General features: G+C 42.4%; 1 protein-coding gene across 1 annotated transcript; it reads right to left on the bottom strand.

Annotated features, from left to right (window-relative positions):
• Window positions 1-216: 216 nt before the first annotated feature.
• On the bottom strand, window positions 217-20,616 carry aldh1a2 (aldehyde dehydrogenase 1 family, member A2). Its single transcript, XM_071903638.2, has 13 exons — window positions 20,468-20,616; window positions 11,229-11,333; window positions 10,699-10,839; window positions 10,256-10,385; window positions 8,637-8,698; window positions 7,704-7,832; window positions 6,650-6,763; window positions 3,488-3,590; window positions 2,497-2,681; window positions 2,087-2,251; window positions 1,776-1,933; window positions 565-639; window positions 217-332 (listed from the first exon to the last, which is right to left on the bottom strand). The coding sequence occupies exons 1-13, from the start codon at window positions 20,582-20,584 to the stop codon at window positions 260-262; spliced, it is 1,557 nt and encodes a 518-aa protein (XP_071759739.1). The 5' UTR covers window positions 20,585-20,616; the 3' UTR covers window positions 217-259.
• Window positions 20,617-20,688: the final 72 nt, after the last annotated feature.

Here is a 20,688-nt window from a genome sequence, read left to right as displayed (position 1 = left end):
TTGGCGTCGATTAGACTAGAGACGGTCTGCGAATTCGAGGCAGGTGGAGACAGCTGGACAGGGATTAGCTAACTGTCCGTGGCAAGCGAGGCGGTGTTGATGGAGGGACTGGGGGCAGCGAGTGGTCACAGCCTGTAGTTACCCATGGAGATGACTAGTCGGGATGGTTAATGTGGTTTACCACCGTGGAGGGACCGGCCAAGGGGGGGCGGGTCAGCGATGAGGAAGTCACTACCTCCTCCCAACAGCAGCGGCTGCCTTAAGAGTTCTTGGCCACCATCTTCATAGTGATGGTCTTCACCTCTGAGTACTCCTTCAAGCCGCTTTCTCCCCTGAAAACACACAACGGCTAATTAGTGCCAGGTCCGATTTAGACAGCACCACTGAAATATTGTGTTTACGCTCCTGCAGACTTTTGGAGTAGAAGTGTAGAAATATTGTAATTTCCTCTTACATAAAGATTTATATTAAGCAATTTTGGCAAGTGGAGTTTCAAAGCACACAGTCAATATTAGTAATATCTTGTGTATATTTAGTGGGCCAGCAACCAAAAGTCATACTCACAATTCACGTCCATTGCCAGACATTTTATATCCTCCAAATGGACACTGTGTGCTCAGAGCATTGAAGCAGTTTATCCTAGGAAATACACAAAACATAGATCATTCTTCTGCATTTGACTCATGTGGTTTGTTTAGTTATTGTATACTGTTGCACAATGATTTTGTCAAAAGCAGTAGTGTTACAGCTGCATTCAGTTAAAAATATAACTGCAATTCCCAGAGGAAAGCAATATCCTAAATAAGATCTCCTCTTCCTTTCATTTACTTCTAGACATAGATGAGTTTTATTTAAAATATTTTTTTCGTACTTCTGAACTTCTGCTCCTGAGAAACAAGCCTTGGATTGTCTCACTCTGGTATATCATGCTTCTCACTTAGCTCTTTCACTTTTTTCTCACATCTTAATATGCACTTATTCTATTCTAAGTCTCCAATGGATCATTAAGCAGAAATATCTCAGATATCTCTCAGCAGTCTGTGAGTGTAGCCATCTACAAATGAGATATCATGCTTTTCTTATTTGTCTCGAGCACTTCTTACAATACAGATGTATGTTCTCATGTGCATCTCTTTATTGCTCCTCAGGGGGGTTCAAGAGAAAGAATTCAGATGTTGAGATATGCTATATTTCTCCAGAGATACAGACAAAGTGATATGAAGCAACAGATCTTTCCTAGGGGTTGTTTATCTAAAAGTATGTCATCAGGCAGCATTAAAGAAATCTGACCCATCCCCCTGCTTGAAACCCTCTGGAACTAATGATAGAAACTTAAATTTGCAGTAACATTTAGAATTTAACGCTTTTATCAATAGAAAAAGATCTGTATTTGTTAAGTAACCAATTGCAAGCAGCCTAGTAAAGAACAAGTGAAAGGAACATCAATATGCTGAGAAGAAAAATGTGAAGTTGGCTAAGAGCAAAATGAAGAGCAGAGACTGGGCAAGCTTTGGGCCTGGGCTAGTGAGGGGAAGGTGTAGCCTGAGGGCAGTGTGTCTTCAGTCTATGAGGAGAAACTGGAGGTAAATTTGAAGTTCTGACCCAAGCCAACAGGGTGAAGTCTAATCAGGAGATGAAACTTATGACTAGATATGAAACAAAGGGCTGAGGTGCATCGCTGGTGAGAAATGGCCAGATTCTACAGATGTGGTGAAAAACATATCTTTCTGCAATATTACAGATTGCATCTTAAGATGATACCAGATAAAACTTACCACACAGTGCCAGCCTGCATGGCTGTGGATATGGTCATGGCCTTGTTGATGTCATTGGTGAATACAGCAGCAACCAAGCCATAATCTGAGTTGTTGGCTCTTTCAATCACTTCGTCAATAGTTTTGAACTTCATGATCTGCTGTACTGGTCCAAAAATCTGTAAATAGTCAAAAATGCACAGGGCGTTTACACATTGTTACACTACTATTAGTCATATACAGGAGGGTGTGAAGCCGCAAACCAATGATATTGCATTACATTCTTAGCTATTAGTTAATTCTTTGTCAGTCATTGTCCACTATCTTCGTACCTCCTCTTTGGCGATGCGCATGTCATCCTTCACATTTGAGAAAACGGTGGGCTCGATGTAGAACCCTTTCAGGCCCAGAGCTTTGCCTCCACACTCCAGCTTGGCTCCTTCACTGATGCCACTCTGGATAAACTCCAACACACGATTCTGCTGCTCCTGACTGATCTGTGGGAGGAGAGATGAGAGATAGGATGTGCGAGGCGGGGGGAGAGGGAAGAGAGATGAAGAGGGAGATAGAGAAATGGAGAGAAAATTCGGAGTGAAAGATGAAATCAGAGAGAAAAGGGGGGAGAGAGGGAGTAATGGAGAGAAAGAAAACAGAATTTATCCTCAACAAAATACAAATTCTCAACAACTGGGTGTTTTCATGATGTGTACTTGATATGAAATGACTTTGTCGTCGTTCTCACCTGTGGACCCTGCTCAGTAGTGGGGTCGAAGGGGCTGCCGACTGTTCTCCTCTTGGCCCTCTCCACGCTGCGGCGAACAAACTCGTCGTAGATTGGCTCTTCCACGTAGATGCGAGAGCCTGCCGTGCAGCACTGGCCTGCGTTGAAGAACACTCCCTGGTGGGCCTGTTCTACAGCCAGATCCACTGAAGAACAGGGTTCAAAGAAGGGGTTTTAGTTCATTAACACCTACATTGAACTGCTTGTTCATTAAAAAAAACAGCATTATGGAAAGCAGTATTAAACTAATTATTATTAAAAAAATCTCATGGGATATTGAAAGAAAAATTGGTTTAAATTGAATGCTAATAAAAAACTACCATTATCTTCATTTGGTTGATATTAACTTCATTTGGTAAAAACTGCCTTGCGTACACAACTGTGTAGTACATGAAGTATTCTCTTGTGTAGTTACTTAAACAAGATTTCCCCCCACAGTTATAGGCGCTATTCTCTGTGCAAATCTGATACCTGACACCTGAGAGACAGGACCCCGCTGTTGCGCACGAGGGGTTAACGGAGCCCCGTGATTTATGGGTCTCGGCTGAAGCAGCCGACTGAGGCAGGTTCCATTCTCCTGATTTACAGGCCTTAGGGAGCCCCTCTCACGGCTGCTGAAAGCATTTGAAAGCCGTGGCACCCCCAGTTTGGTGAGCCACTTAGAGTTTACATGAAACCCATCCATCCACTAGTTTTCAGAGCACTACAAAGCTTTTGAGCATGGCAAGAGTCTCAGTCCATGTATGTGCATCCACTTTCTCAGATTGAAGTTCCTAACAATAGGACACATAACTAAACAAAACACTCTTTGATAGAGGTTAAGTCCAACGCTCTGGGACAGGCTATGAGCTGAACCAGCAGTCTTTGCGAACACCTGTGTCCATCTGGTGGACCACCTATTAAGGGTGACAGGTAAATGGAACAATGAATAAAACTGTGTCAGAAAACTTACAATCAGCATCTGCAAATATGATGTTGGGATTCTTTCCTCCCAGCTCCAGCGTTACTCTCTTCAGGTTACTCTTCCCAGCTGCTTCTTGGATCAGCTTGCCAACCTAGGGAGGAAACAGAGCTGGGGTTTACTCACAGAGATGCAGGCCTGTGGCCAGATCAGTAAATCAGCTGGAGCCATTAAATAGCTTAAGAGGTTGGTTAGCTCCAAACAGGGAATGCACCGGTAGGCCAGCTGAAACATGAGTTCTGCAAACACACAGACTGAATATCTATTACAGGGTTTTGGACAAGGCAACAGGAAAATAAAGTGATGTTTCAGCACTGAACAGCATCTTATGTCTAATGAAGGGCAGGAAGAACCAACCACAAGTTGTGTGGGTGGTGACCAGTGATGATAGTAGATGGATCTAGCTAGCTGAGAGAGGGGAGTTGTTTGGTTTAAAAAGGGTCTGGTGTGTCAATATGGAAGAGGACAGCGGACTTGGTGTGGTTCCTCTCAACACCCCGATTTCCCAATTCCTTCCTTATGGAGAGTGATGATATCACATAACCGAAAGCTTCAGACACAACTGAGATATTTAGGAACAGCATTCCTTGTGCCGTGGCATGAGATTACTGAGAAAACATATCACTCATGAGAATTATTTGAAGCTACCCAGCTGGTATCACATGTTTTATTGATGGAACATGGTGTTCATGTGGCCATTACACTGTAAAAAAAAAAAAAATAACCTGCCTTAATGAGTCACCTAGTCCAGTGTTGAGTCTTAAAATTTTAAAGTATTTGTATTTTCTTAGAACAAGGGGTGAGATCATATCACTTCCAGTGCAAGTCCTCCTTTTGCAGGAATTTCTTTCTTCAAACACGGCATTATCATGATAGGAATGGAGTGATTTTCCTTATTTCAAGATATAAAAATTCTTGAAACAGGTAAAACTGCATTGGAAATTATCTCACCCCGTTGGCAATTTAACAAAACAAGATTTTAAGACTGGATAATAGGCTAAATGACTTGTTAAGATGGACATTTCTTTGCAGTGTATTTCTTAACACCATGGTATACCGTATACTTCCAATAGATAACAAGCCTGAGAAACCCAATAGGCATCCCTCATAACCCTACACAAACAAGCATTGATCTTCCTGTTACTCATACAGCCTGTTTTGTTTTCCAAGAGAGAGACAAGGACAGGATAGAGGGGAAAAAATGTCTTTCTATGGCCAACCAAAAACAAAACCCACCTCCAACATGGAAAAGAGAGAGCGAGACTCATCTTCTCTCACTATCTCCTCTAATGTCTGCGTCTCTCAAAGATACTGGTAGAATAGAATAGAATAGAATAGAACAGAACAGAGCAGCATATTAAGTGCTCTGCTGTGACTGCTACCATAGCTGTAGAAAAGCCTCACAATGCTTGGCTGGGCTTCACCGTTTCTGAATCTGTTCTGTCTCTGTCTTTGATCAGAGACACAAAGAGGCTGACTAAGGGAGGTTAGCGTGTGTTTACTCAGGGGTGAGGGGAACACGCTGGGCTGCGAGCCTCCTCCGTGAGGAGTCACAGCCACATGTGTGTGAGTACAAGGATGAGTTGTGGTCCTAACATCCACCTGTAGCTACAGCGGCACCACCTTCCAGCCTGTGAGGAGATGCTGTGTCCGCTATCCCCCCACCCGCCACCCCCCACCCCCCCGACTAACTCCAGTGGGACTGCTACTACAGTACGGTGACTCACTGTCTGGGCATCAACAGGCTCTTACAGCACTGGCTCATTCGCTCTGTAATTGACTCCAGATCACAGGAAACAACAGAAAAACTAGTTAAAAAAACTAGGCCACTCACAAAGGAAATGTTCACTCAACACAGATGATAAAACAAGGAAGATGTTTGTGTTAGAAGGTGGATGTGTACATGTGTGTGTGTGTGCGTGTGTGTGTGAAAGAGAGAGAAAGAGAGATAGAGGCAGTGTGAGAGAGAGAGCACATGTGCTATTTTATACTGTGTTGTAAAATCACAAGAAAGACTATTCAAGGAATATTCAAGATTATTGGCATGGACCGATAAATTCCCTTTTCCTTGTCACTTTTATCGTGTTTATTAACACTTGAGAGGATTTCTACATCACATATATTATATCACCCGCACATACCTGTTTGAGATATTGGAATACAAACTGTAGGATAAAAAAAAATCACCGGTCCCTCAATCTGGAATTCATTCAAGCCTCAAATTGAGATAAATATTTCTCATCATGTTTTCAGTATTTTGCTTTGGTTACTGTGTCTGTTTCACTGACATCACTGACAGTAATCTATGATGTCTATACCTGTGTGTGCTTATCGAAGGCTGTTCACAGCCCATATATACACACTGCTGAAATAGTGCCCCTCTCTTCTGACGCACCACCAGAGTCAAAACAGACTTACTATAAACCTCAAGGCTATTTCAAGCATTACATAAACCTGGCTCATTTACCGAAGATACATGTGAAATACAGGCTGGTCACATCAAAACATAAATTCTACATTAGGATTGCTGTACGTGCTTTTACTAAGGGGGTTAGTTTGTGGTTAGAAATAACAGATGTTTATAAAAATGATCTGCAGAAATGGAATCTGCTGTCACTCTGGCCGTTCCCACCGGCCTGAGGAATGCAGCCTGACCACAACACCTCAGAGCGCTCAACACCTAACATGGTATGCCCTTGATGATTTGGCTTTCCATTAACTTCTTCCCGGCTCTGTGAAGCCACAAGGGTTTTTCCTGTGTGTGTGTCCTGATAATAAGGTCAATGAAAGGCACAGGTACATTACTTATTACAGCAGAGAGAGCGAAGGAGAGAAAAGACGTTGTCAGAGAGATGTTTGTATGCTGTTGACGGTGTGTGAGTGTGTGTGTGTGTGTGTGTGCGCATGCAAGTGTGCGCACGTGCTCTGCGATAAACTCGGAGCTCCCTGTCATGGGGAGTAATGACAGGGCATGCAGCTTATGTAAGACCCCATTTGTTTGTCATTTAGACTTCAATACAGGCACACAATGTCCCCTAATTACACAGCCTGCTCTTATGCTCTGCACATGTTGGTCACTGTGTCACTTTGGTTAGCTGACAAAAGCAAGTAGTAAGCAACTGTTGATCTGAGCCACTTTATTGGGGAAATTACCTCAGTTGATCCTGTGAAAGCCACTTTGTCTATGCCCATGTGCGAAGCAATTGCAGCTCCTGCTGTTGGCCCAAATCCTGGCAAAATATTGATGACTCCCGGTGGAAACCCAGCCTGTCAAAACAATATGAGAGGAAACAAGCGTTAGCGGAGATGACAGCAGAGCCAAGCAAAACCACAGGCAGTGTGGGGGAATCCGGACCCAACCCAACCTCCCTACCAGCAGACCGAGAGAATGGATAGAACATCAAAAAGAAGAGGGCAAGAGACACAAAGTCTCCAGAAAGGGGCGAGGCAGAGAGAGTACAGGGAGAAGACATGGAGGATGTGGACAGTGGGAGCTGTATGACATGATTGGGTTTCTCTGCTGTACAGTACTATGTGACACTGCACTGTTCCTATTGTGTTTGACGTATTCATGATTGTTACACAGGCAATGAGCTGCGAGTAAGCGCACTGTACAGGGGGGTTGGGGGACTTTTATTTTGAAATTCAGCTTTCATGCGCGAGATATTATGTTCACACTGGGGAAAGATGTTAGCTAGTAAATCTGCTTTTTCCCATACATTATTGTCTTAACATCGTCATGAATATATTGCTGGGAGAGAGACAAGACCCACACACACCATAAGTCAAAGTAACGTATCGTTTTCGCCGGGAGACATATTTTGTAATTAGCCAATGCGTAGATCCCATGGAATGCTACGCAAGCTACGCCTCCCATAGGGTCTGACTTGTCGGGCTACGCTGTTCCTATTCTGTTCAACGTATTCATAATTTTAACCTTATGGTACACTTGACTTCTGCACTGCACCCCTGTCTACTACTCTTACCAAGAATGCCAATGCTGCGGCACTGAAACAGTTCTTTGGCTTTGAATGTATCCTTGTAGTTTATGTTGACTCTATTGTCTTTTCTGCAATGTATGTGATGTATTCTGTAACTGTCTTCTAATGTTTCAGCAGCAATTACGCAGGTTAAATTCCTCGTGAACCCATTGTGCTTGGGAAAATTAGAGCGATTGTGATTGTTTTGGCGCTGTGCTGTCATTTACCTCCTTGATGAGCGCTCCCATGTAGAGGCAGGTGAGTGGGGTTTGCTCAGCAGGCTTCAGGACAACAGTGTTTCCGCAGGCTATTGCCGGACCCAGCTTCCATGCTGTCATCATGAGGGGGAAGTTCCACTGTGTGCGACACATACACACACACACACACACACACAGACACACACACACACGCACACACGCACGCACAGGAAAAGGACATCATGCATCTGACTGACACACTGGGTGGTCACCAGTCAAACTCAATAACTCATCGCTCTCAGTCACTTACTCTCATTTTCACTCTGTCTAAACATAGTCAAGTGAGAAAATGTTCTCGGCACTTGTACAGTATTTTCTCTTCCCACAGTATTCTGAGAAAGCAGGGAAATTGCAACATATGTGCAATAGACCCATATCACTGTACAACACACAGGCCTGTGTTATTTCTGCTTTACACAGGAACCCATGGGGCTCAACACAGAACCACACACTTTCGAAGCTGTTGCACAATCAACGCTGTTCTGAAGAGTCTATTCCTCCTTGATCTTTTTCTCCTTTCTCACCATTCTCCTTTGCTCCAACTCACTATGTAAAACCCCTCAACTCTTGCCTCTGCTTCTCTCTCTCTCTCTCTCTCTCTCTCTCTGTCTCTCTCTCTCTTTCTCTCTCTCTCTTTCTCTATCACTCAACCGCCACAATTTTCTGGGTTTGCCAATGGATTTACCCAAATACACACTGACCTAAAAAGTGCATCAGAGAATTCCAGGAAACTGTGCAATATATTTCAACAAACAGGCCTCGGTCTCTGTCCCTTACCTCCAGACAACCAATCACCAACATCCCTCTTAAATTCAGCCCTTTCACTGTAATCTATTTTTCTTCGTGCCTGTATGTCTGTCTGTATCCGTCATGCGTCTCACTCTGAGGAAAGGTCATACTCACAGGGATAATTTGTCCACAAACTCCAATGGGCTCATATCTGGTGAATGTTAGATACTCTCCATCTGTGGAGGAACACACGTGCAGACAAGCAGACACACAGACACACACACACACACACACACACACAAAGAGAAAACAGGGTCATGAAGTTGTACCTTTAGTAATCTTAAGTTGGAACAATGCATGAAGTGTCACTAGTTGATATCCCCACTGTCATGGACGCAACGTGTTAATTTCGAAATGAAACCACACACATCATTCTTGGTTACATTACCCTGATGAGAGATTAAATTACGCTTCAAACATCCAACAGCAAAGGCATGTGTGTAACTGTTTTAGGTCATAGGGAACCATGGGTGTTAAGCTGGAAGAGTTTGTTCATTCCTCTTGCATTACTCCAGTAAAAGGAGGTACTTATTGAGGGTGTGCCATGCTTGTTCATTCCCCACAATCCTACTAAAAACAATTGACATTGAGAAATGTGTGTAAAAATGCAAGTTTGATTATTACAACAGTCCTTATCTGATGAAACATTGCCTCATGCTGCATTTAGACTTGGGTGGTAAATGGTAGATAGCAAGCCAGATAATCGTTTTCAACTGCAGTAAAGGCTCCTATATTTCAACTTTTTTTTCTGTGATCCCAAACTGGATGCTGGGTCTTTCAATATTGAGCCATTTTTGTTTGGGGGATAAAACTATAACCTATTAGACATTCAATTTGCAGGAAGAGTTCCACTGTGAGCACTGTTTGTTTTACCAGTAAGTAAGAGGATTGCAGATGCCTTATCTTTCAATTTGGAACATGTAATGTAAACTAGATAAAACTGTGTAGCCAGAGAGGCTCAACATAATGAGACTCCCCATTCATGTGATACTGTCCATAATGCAAAGTTAACACCACAATCTGAACACAACATACAAGAGGAATAGAAGCCAAAGCGGACTATAGAAGACCGCCATCCTTCACTTCACCCTGTCAGGTGAACAAATACAATGAGTGACAAGTCCACCTCATACAAGCTACAGGAATACACTTGTTTGTTTGCTCTGAAATTCTACTAGAGGACTAAAGCTTGAACCAAAACCCTGGGAAAATGCTGACCATGGTTGGTTTGGCTGCAGAATACAAGAGAAGCTTTGAGTGGGACAATATAGTGGTGTCAGGAGGTTGCCAATGCTTTGTCTCTTTGTTACGTGTTTTTTTTTTTTTTTTTTAGTTTTTTTTAGAAAAGCTGCTGTGCTTCCTGTTGAAACAGCCAGCCAGCATTCCCCTCTTCCACCCCCACCTTCACCTGATTCACAGGCGTGCAATGGGCTGCACTGGCGGCAGCCTCCCCAGGACAGCGAACGTTTGTGTTTGGATTGATAAAAGACCAGGGAGTGGGTCTGTTACCTCTGTGCCGATCCCCAGTGTTCATCTCTAGATGGTCCCTAGAGAGAAGATTGCTTCTCTGCTTATCGTCACCTTACCAGTCCTGACCCACCTACAATCCTCCAATATCTTTCTTCCTCTTCAATAATCTGCCTCAGTTCCATTTCATTGAAACTGAAGAGTGACCCTTAGAAACTCCTCTGTATGCACTTGAAGGGAGCTAAGGGGACATGAAGTGGTCTTACCCATTGGAATGGAAGTGCCGTGGATCTTGTCTGCATATCCAGCAAAGTATCTTAGTGTCTTTATGGTTCCTTGGAGGTCCACAAACAGGGTGGGCAGGAAAGGCTTCCCACTGTCCAGTGACTCAATAGTCTGAAGAGAGATGGGGGAGACGGTTGAGAAATGTGTGATATAACCTTGTGATCCTTATATAATTCCATTCTGCTCCAGTCTTTACACTATCCCAAGGGTGAAACGGGACACTAAGATAACACCAAACTTCAAATATAGCCCCTAAGTTACAGTACCATGTTCTCTTTAAGTGTAATAATCAAGTAGTTAAAATGATTTATTGTCATCATAGCCATGTGGAAAGTAACTTAACCTCTCTCAACCAAAATAAAAAGCCATGTAATTCTTTCATGACTAACAGGCTCAGAGTAATGTTAATAGTCTGTCCACTTACTGCTAGATAGACGCTGTCCCGCTCCACCAGGTCAGCCAGTTTGGACAGCAGTCTGCCCCTTTCAGATGCATCCATCCTCCGCCATACCGAGCCCAAGGAAAAGGCGAGGCGAGCCGCCTGCACTGCTTTATCAACATCAGCCTGGGAGAAGAAAAACAGGGAAACATTTTAATCATATAACCTAACCCAGTAAACAGGTGTTTTTGCACTCCCTGAGACTAATGCAATCTGTCTGTCCGTTCACGCTTAAATATTTTGTCCAGTTCATTTATTCCACCCAGAGGTGATGAATTAGGGAAGGACCAGAACAACTGCCAGCTCACCAAACCACATTAGACTAAACTCATAGTGCATGTTTGCTTTTCTTAATTTTTTGGACACAAACAGTTCACACATGCACAGTGAAGGAAAAGGATGCCAGGCTGTAGGGAGAAGAAAAACATTTTTTATTGTCAAAATATCTGGAGTAAGATAACCTTGTTTTCATTGGAAAAGGCAGGCAGAAGATGTTATGCTGAGCAGTAAAGTACCTTCTCTGCTTCCTGGACCTCACAGATCTGCTCTCCAGTGGCTGGGTTGTAGACGGGGAAGACCTTCCCACTAACAGAGTCCTGCCACTCATTGTTGATGAAAATCTGCAGGGGAGGGAAAAACATGCAGTTTTTAGAAAACAGACACAAAACAACGGGAAACAGGAGCGCCGATTGCACAAGCATGACTCTCCAGAACTTAATCTGCCATTTCCATCTCTCTTTAATACTGGTGAAGGCATGAGGGGCCACAGTGAATCTAGATGGGATGTGAAGGGGTGAATGTAGTTTCTTCATAAGAATTAAATGAAAACTGCACAAGTGGAAATACTGCAGAAATCCAATTGTATTTACTGCAGAGATACAATTTGAAAATGTTCTGAGCTTTGAGTGGGAGATAACGACGGCACCTAATAAGGCCGACCTTTGTTATTTTAAATAATTGTGATTTTGCATAATCATTTCATTGCACTACATTGACTGCAGTGAGGTGCTTGTAGTGAAGACTGTGAAAGACTAACAGGCCACAGGCAGCGGCCCTTCCTGCCGGTACTTCTAAGGTCTTGTGTAAGGGATATGGGAGAATCTCTGGAAATCTGGACAGAGATTCCTGCCTGTCCAGCATTGCTCTCTGGGGAGTGCTCCACCATCCAGACAAAGGGGTGGGGGGCAGATAAATCCCTATCAGACACCAGACACCCCCACTCCCTCCCTCAAGCACAGACACACGTTTCACAACATCGCTGCTCGTTTACGAGATCATAAAACACGTGCCGCGCTTGGTTTCTGTGATGCGTTAAAGCAAGCCTTCCGTTAAACAACCGCCTGGGATTCCAAACAGGACACATTCAACATCTATTGAGGACCAAAAAGAAAAATAAATGTTTATGGCATAAGAAAACTGGGAATTATCTCAAAGAAATGTTTTAGAGAGTGTTTCCAATGATGAGTCCATCGCGAGGTGATGAAAAGCGGAGCAACATACAAGGTGTGAGGTGAAATTGCAAATATAACTTATGTAAGAGTTCGGTAAAAAAAAAAAGCTCCTTCCTCACTGACATGTTTAGATCCATTAGGCAGACTACTCACACACTGTTTTTAATGGCTGTCAGTCTGTCTGATAGATAGAGTGTAAGGAGAACATCTGCTGGCACAAATCCCTCTGTGTATACATATGCTCTTACCGTCCTTTTACTTTAGAGGAGTGCAGATACACTGAGAGCGAACCTGAGAGCAGGGTTCAAGTGTCCCGCTGGCCCAGGCCTCCCTAACTCTCCAACATGTTTACCTCCATAAACTCAGAGCTGTAAGTACTATTTAATTGGCTGTAAACTGTTAGGCGTGTTTACTTTCTAGCAGGTATAAAATGCCTTGAGCGGTTTGAAAACTGTTCAAGTCACAGTGCACACGCCGCTCTGCCTCCCTCCCCCCTTCTTCACTCCCATCATGGCCTAGAAGAAGAAGCAGAACTCTGCATATGAATAACTCACATGCAGACGTTTAAGGTGTTCAGTATCTGTGTGTACCACTGCACAGAACCATACTTAACAGACTCATTCCTCTCCTATTCCTTTGTACTAGCCCCCCAACTCCCGCCACCCCACCCCCAACCCACCCACACACACACACACACACACACACACACACAAACACACACGCTGACAATAGATAGACACAGACCAGAGGGTTCTCTCTCTCCCAGCCCGGTATTCTCAGGCGCCTTCCACCTTTAATCTGCCGCTCATTAAGGGCACTTCATAAAATTGTCAGTAACGATAAGGAGCAGAGGGCCAGCTACAAAAACAGAAAGTCCTGTAGAGCACAGAATTAGTTTTTAAATTTATAGGGGCCACTGTAGTGGGGCACCCTAAATCAGAGGAGCCCCCTGACAGCCTCAACAGTCTGAGCAAGAATGCAGACCATGGGTAGCTTTATGCATGGCGTAACCCCTCTCACAAGACACTGCTAAAGGAGAACGGATGAAGCACGAGAACAGTGGACCAGGCCGCCATCTAAATCACGGCCAGAAAAGGACAACTGTCAGCCGCCGTTTGGCTCGGCCCTCTCTGGGCTCGGACTGGTGTTAGACTTTTGTCTCGTTCCATTGAGAGACTTGATTAAGATGACAGGACTAAGTTATAAATCAACTCTCAAGGTTTCTTAAAATTGCTTTTAGGATCATTTGGAAGAGGGGCAAAGAACACAAGAATGAAAAACCAAGTGCAAGAGTGCACATTTTCAAATGATAAATAGTGTTTTCTTTCCCATTCCCTGTGGGGCCATTACTATCACCTCACATGACGGTTTCATGTTTATAAAATTCAGTATCACCTATGAGTGCAAAGAATTAACTTGGAACCCAAACATTGTAAGGTATGATAAGAACATTTGTGAAATAAACTATTTTCTACTCTGCAATCAAAGCTTACAAAATGTAACCCCATTATATAATTTATCCCACATTTTGTTTTAAGAATAATCTTGGCATGAAAAAGCAAAGATCAATATAAATTGTTAAATTAGAAAAGTCCCACGTAAACATTGTGCACTGCCTGCTTTATCTCAAAAACTAATAAAAATGCATAAAAACTGACAAAAAAAAAGCAGTGATATGTGATCCCGACACACAACGAGGAGGCCTGGTGCGGATGGGAGCAGAACAGTAAGCAGATAGGTCAAGACTTTATGCATGGGCCACAGGGCAGCTGCAAGCATTTAGCAACTCCCATGCTTTCCTGCAAAAGCTGTCAGTCATATCATCCAGAGAGAGCCTGGCTATCTGGATGATAAAAAGATTAGACACGAACATGTTTAAAAGTGAGCATACATTTTTCTGCCATTATATGCTCACAGTTTCAAATTAACTACTAATAATTAGTTCCTACTTAGTTATTCATTCATTTAAATGAGGCATTTGAGTTAATTTGACAGAGATGCTGTAGTTTTATCTGCCATTGTGAAAGATTTTGTACATTTTAATGAAACATAATGACTTCAACAGGCGCACTGCTACAGTGCGTGCTGTAGCAAATTGGTGGGATGTTAATTTAACTGAAATTTGCATGTTGACTTAACCAAACTTAGCTGGATTTCTTGTGCTAATAAGTTTACTCAATTGTTTTTTTGGGAGTGCACAGCAATGGGAAGTAAGGGATAGCAGGGTATGCCAAAATACTTACTGCAGCCAGCAAAACATCTGTTTGGCTGCTTGCTTCTTCTCACGGCTCAGATGCTTCAGGCTGAAGGAATATGTAATGGTACTCAGTTCTTGTCTTTTTTTGGAGGAGGGTTATATATGTGTGTGTTTATACACAACACGCCAAGAATCCAAAGCCAGACGGATCCTACCCGGGCACCTGCAACCCTAGTCTGCGCAGGAAGTTTCATATCCTCTCCTATCACAGGACCTCTATTTCCTTTCTGTTTCTGGATACGTTTCAAAACATTTATAATTACTACTGTTACAAGTGAGCGGAGAGCATGTGAAACTGGAGACCAGCTGGTGTTTTTTCCCCCACTCCTCTCCACATGTCTGACACCGTGGAGCCTTCATGTTTTTCATTCACACACCCAGAGACAATGCCACCCTGCGCTCCTGCGTTTGGCAAGGGCGACCTCGCTGTCACCGACTGGCAAACGTCTTTGTCTCGCCTGTGTGTGGGCAAGTGGTGAGAGAGTTGTTCACTCTGACTCTAAAGTTATGTGAGAAACAAAACTTTAACGCAAGACTGTGATTGGAATTAACTTCTTATTCACTTCTTCCAGTAGTCAGAAACCGTGGCAGGCAGTGGATACCATTGGTGTGCCAGTTGAGCTGTAAAGCCTTTAGTAGGCCTATATGATGCTAATGTCTTAATGCCAGTTTGTGAAGCCCAAAAAGGGGCATTACACATTACCATCGCTTTTTCCAGCTGAATACCTTTGTATCTAACTGCATGAGAGGGAAGACATAAATCCTGGACAGATTCTGATCCAATGGGTGCATGTTTCATGACTTAAGCCTCTTTCATGGTAAATCATGTCAGTAGTTGAAATCAATCCCAAGGTGCATCCCAAGATCTTCAACATGGACCTGCTGGCTGTTATTGGACGCTAAGGTTTTGACAGTTGGACCATTTTCCATTTTTAAATATACGAGCAGAGCAGAGAACTTGTTTTATCACTAGATTATTTACTAGAGAGAATATAGTAGAGCCTTGTTCATCTAAAATCCACTGTTCAAATTGTTGAAAAAGATTTAAAGACAAAGCAAAATACACTGATTTCAAGACAAATGCTACATTCTAATTTGCATGCACCAACAATGAAATTAAATCACTGCACAACTGATATTTTTTCAATTCTGGTTTGGTGAGTGAGTTTCCTCTCCCTTAACCATTCTTTAAATTTCAATTCAAAGAAATGTTTAAAGAAGAACTTTTAGTGTAGTTTTAGTGTTTATGTATTTTTTACTCATGGGATCAGTGGAGAAAGAAGAAATCTTCAGGAAATACATGCATTGATGCTTTTGCACCTCTGAGTAAACATCTAGAAAAGCGCTTCTGTGTCTGCTCTCGGGGGAAAGAGCCTATTCAAACAGATTTATGAAGCCCAGTGTTTTTCATAATGACACCATAAGGATTTACACGTTCCTTGTCAAGCGGGCAGCAGACTGAAGGTATGGGAAGTTAACAGGGTAACCTCCCTGTCACCGGTCTTCCTTAAACAGTGATTAAGAGACAGGGGACACGATGTTGACGTGTCTGCTAAGACGATAATTTACACTCACTGCACAAGTAGGCATTTCACACCAATGGACATATTAATGGCGGTGCACACTTACCCTGTCACAATCAAAGATGTGTGTTTTAGAGTATGTGGCCATGTGTGTGAGAACAGGGAGATTGTGTAAGCAAAGACTCAGAGAGGGGGGGAGCGAGAGAGAATTCTAGCTGTGCTTGTTGTGATAAATCATTTAGTTGCACAGTATCCCCTAACTTTGGCTCTGTTTGATCTTGATCGCAGTAAGATGGTGGTTTTGAAGTGAAAAACTCCAGAACTGCAGGTCAGGCTCTGGCGAGGCAGGGCCACTAACCCACACAGTGAGACAGGGTCATAATTTACACCCTGGTGGACAGCACCTAGCATTGGGGAGCCCCAAGCCTCCATCTGTACTATCTCAATCAGTGACAGATTGATGGGGCCTCTTATTCATCCAAACTGAGTGGATGTCTCTGCATAGATTACTTTACAAAAACACGGGTCTTCAACAGACAGGTCTTTGCACAGGTTCCTATGGTGAAAGTGTACTAAAGGCACCATGAGCAAAGCAACAAAGAAAATTTATAACTGTTGATTAGATTAAGAGATCTGTATGAGCACAATGAACAAGGCCACTGAATTTGGTCACTGAATCTGGCTCTGCATGCCTGTGAACGCTTTATAGCCGTCATACAGGTTTGCACTGTTTTTCTATGTTACTGCCCTATTAGACGATTAGTGATAAAACTAAATCTGCATTACAAAACAAATTCTTTCAGCACTGATTTCAGCATGCACATGCTTATCAGTGAACTAAACTACAATCACGCCACAAGTGATTCAAGTTTAACATTAACTTTTGTTGCTTCTGTTCTCGTGCTTTATGGTTGCTAGTGGTGCAGTTCAATCAAAATAAAGACTGGGAGTATAAACTGACTTTTTAAACTGACTTTTCTGTTGCCTTTTTGCCTCAAATTTTACAGACTGTTCTTTCAAAGCAAAAGCAAATGAACCAGAGGTGTGTGTTTTTTCCAATCCTGTAAGATTTATCCCGCTATAAGTGTCTGGTTTAACAACACATAATCACTGAGTGGTGTGAGAAACCACCAAGGCCACCGCAATCACCCAGTAAAGAACTGGGTAAGCTTCCTCTGTTTGCCTTAATTATACATACAACAGAGTTTCTCTCCTCTACCTTTTCACAAGTGAAAAACATCAATAAATAGCCATCAGGCTTCTCTAATTTATGGCTTCCTTAGTGGTACTATCAACCTTGAAACTGTTTCTGTGTCTTGCTGCCCAGCTGTTTGAGCCTTCTAGCAATAGCAATGTGGGGGCAGGGGATAAGACAACCGAGAGAAAGATTTCTTCTTTGTGGTTTTAGCTAAAAGAGAAAGGGAGAGTGAAAAGTGTACCGCTTCTGCTAACAAAGCACAGGGAGATGTAAGTAGACTATTCACAGGACCCCCATCTGCATAATTGTATATAGATGCACACAGCAAGGAAGATAGCTTCACTGACACAATCACACAAAGTGTCTTTGACGGTGAACAGTTCATGACTCGGTGAAAAGGACAAGGGGCAACCCTTGTCTGCAATAACGCCTTTTTATCTCATACCTCTCCGGAATTGAAGCAAACCTGTTAAGTAATGATCTCGGCCATATCTATGTTTCCAGGGCCACTCAGGTGTAATCTTTGCCTTGCAAAACAAAGAATGGTGATTTTTTTGTGCAGTCATGGTGAGTTAATCGTTGCAATTTATCAAGATCTTTGAGTTCTTATATAAGTAAGAAAAAGGTTTGTATTGCATAAAAACTGAAAAAATAAAAAAACAGTATGTGGGGGAAATCTGTGCTGTAAGCATGCAGCTCCATCCACCAGGCTGGTGAACAGCGTTCCCTCTTCCCCCAGCAGCCAGTGGGGTGGAGAACAGGAACAGGGTGTGAGGAGAGCCCAGGGGTGCCCATAAATCAGGGCCCTCCTGCCCCCTGTGTCCACCAAGCCAACAGGGACTGGATGATCCAAATTCCTGGGGGTTAATTCACCAAGTCGCTCCCTAAATTTTCTGCTGTACACCGTCGTGTCCATTGCTTTAAGCAGCACTCGGCACTGTGAAGGAATGGAAAGCTTATAACGTGACAGAGCGGGCTTGTACAATCCCAGCTCTCCCTGCTCATGCTAGCACTCTTTACGGTGCTGCAGCAGTGTGCCCTTTGCACTTAAAACATTGAGGTTTGTGTTAACACAGAGCAATTATAGCACTGAATGAACTTACACCACACTATCATTAATCTGCCCTCTATGAGACCTGCCCTTTAATCTCACAATCATAAAAACACTTGTTCTGCAACTAAAAGACTCTTTCTATGGCAACAACACGGCAATATATCCTGGCTGTTTAGGCTGATGAAGAGTCTGCAAACCAAAATCAGTTTAGCATGTGTAAAGCTTTACAAAAATCATATCAAAACTGTTGTATTAAACGGCCTTAAACTACTTACTTAAATTGACTTTAAAGTGTCCCAATGAGTCCATAACATGTGAAAAAAAACACTATCAAGACATTTCACAAAGATGTTATTATGGGCAACAAACAGGCTACAAAATAATTCATAAGAGGGCAATTTTCAATAGTCTGTGTTCACTAATTCAGCATTTGTGAAGGGCCAAAAGTCACTCTCTAGGCTCTAAATCTTTAATAAGTTAATAATTTAATAAGATGATTGATTTATTAATGCTTCAAATGATGCTATTGTGTAGGTAGGCATATTTATTTATCTAGATGGCAAAATATTGAAACGCATTATCGCAAAATATAGGGCCTATACATCCTCAAATATGGCTAGATGTTTTAATTAATGCCTCTCTGATTAATGCCTCCATTTAGTTAGAGTATATTTTCTACATAATTTGCAACGGGGAAAGTGTCAAGACTAATGAATAAGAATAATGTTCTTTGTTTGACTCAAACTCCTTTCTCCAGCTGTTTCTGCATCCCTTTTCTCCCACCCACACACTGCTGAGGAGGTGGCCAGAAACTGCTCTGATAACAATATCAGGACATTTCTCTCACAATATAGACTTTTTTATGTGTGAGAACGAGCCACTTTCATCACTAAAGCAACTTTGTATTTATTGCCATATAATTACAAGAGACAATGGAACTGCAGCGCCTCATTCAAACAACAGGCAATTCTTTAGACTAATCTGAGAGTTGTCACACTTTTGGAAATCCTAAAAATGTTGTAATCAATAATGTCATTAAAAGAAAAGGCTATGCAAAAAATAGATTGTTTTTGTTTTTACACAAATTCAGCCTTTCCCATTGATGTCCATTGTGAGTGTGAGTGAGTTTAGATGTCACTTCACTTTAATATTTATAAAACATTGATTTAAATAGAGAGCTATTCAACTCAGTACCACAAGAAATGTTTTGAACTTAAACATAATAGAATAAAGCCTATCATAGAAAAATAGGATTTTACAGTATGGTCTGATACTTGTTGCTATTTTCAACAGGCCTATTGGATTACCTACTTTTTCCTTATTTCCTTTAATGAGGCCACTTTAACTGAAAAATACATTATTTTCCTATGGGTCTCTCTCATAATTCACGCAGCAGCCTAATTGAATATAGGCTTGTGTCTTAAATGTCCGTTTTTGCATTTCAGGTGCTACGGAATAAGAAAAAAATTACCCTACATATATATAAGAACACTAAAAAAATCTCCCCACGTAACTGTGTGATATATTTAAATGTTTATTGGTTGGCATTAAAAGCCTTGGTTCTCTACGGCTGATTCTTAAAACTCGATCAAACCGCGACACACCCTTTGATTAGTATATTGAGCCTACTTAAATCATCAGGATAGTTGACACAGCAAGGTTATTTTGCAGCCTGCCAAATCATATGCTAGGCTAAATCAATGATTCGTCTTGATTATAATCTCGATGATTTCATCTTTGGTGTGCAGGCTTTGGACAAGATTAACTTCAATGACGCAATGACTTACAGCTGAAAAATGTGATTATCCACTGCATTTTTTTTTAACAATCAAATGAGAAATTATTCAAGTAAAAAGATCTCGGTAAAGGCAAAAATCAATAAAACTCACAAAATATTTTTGTATCAATCTACGTTGTCATATTGTCCAGGAGGAAATGAGGATTTGAGAGAAAAGACTAAGAAGGCTGAGCTACACTGAGCACATGGACATGGAGAAACTCTGAGATGGGATTTTACAAGATGCAGTCGTCAGCTTATTAGGTCTGAACTGGAAGTTACAAGTTAAGTTAAAAGCAGCACAACTTTATCACCTATGCGTACCGCCTGATTTAGGCTACGCGGTTTGTTACTGCAGCCTGCTGCCGCTGACAGACACAACTTTTTAGTTTGGTGAAGTCTGTCAGGACATCAGACATCTGCGAGTAAAAAGCTGTCGTTACACACAATGCAAACTTTCCGTGTCCGGGAGCAGAGTTTAGTGAGAAACAGACCTTGGTGTGCTTGATCTCCGGGTTGGGCACCGGCGAGGGCATCAGCTGGAGGGATGCCATGAGAGCAGCGGGGTCGCTCTTCACTTCTCCTGGGATCTCGATCTGACTGGAAGTCATCACTCCGTCTCCGCTCGTCTGCTGCGCGTCTTGCTTTTTTCAACAGATTTCTGATTAGGACTTTGGATTCCTTCCTGGGTTTATAGCCAGGTGTCAGCCGCGGT

The sequence above is a fragment of the Centroberyx gerrardi genome, chromosome 1, assembly GCF_048128805.1.
Source record: "Centroberyx gerrardi isolate f3 chromosome 1, fCenGer3.hap1.cur.20231027, whole genome shotgun sequence".
In the NCBI taxonomy this organism is placed as follows: Eukaryota; Metazoa; Chordata; class Actinopteri; order Beryciformes; family Berycidae; genus Centroberyx; species Centroberyx gerrardi.
Note: the sequence above shows the minus strand (reverse complement) of the source record. Positions and strands in the feature narration are given on the sequence as shown.

What these genes read in the sequence shown, in the direction of transcription:
- aldh1a2 (XM_071903638.2), bottom strand. Translation starts at nt 20,584, where the DNA reads ATGACTTCCAGTCAGATCGAGATCCCAGGAGAAGTGAAGAGCGACCCC. An exon ending in AGGTCCAGGAAGCAGAGAAG is followed by an intron (nt 10,840 to 11,228) that starts GTACTTTACTGC and finishes TTCTTCTCCCAG; the next exon opens with GCTGATGTTGATAAAGCAGT. An exon ending in TTTGTGGACAAATTATCCCT is followed by an intron (nt 7,833 to 8,636) that starts GTGAGTATGACC and finishes TGTCGCACACAG; the next exon opens with TGGAACTTCCCCCTCATGAT.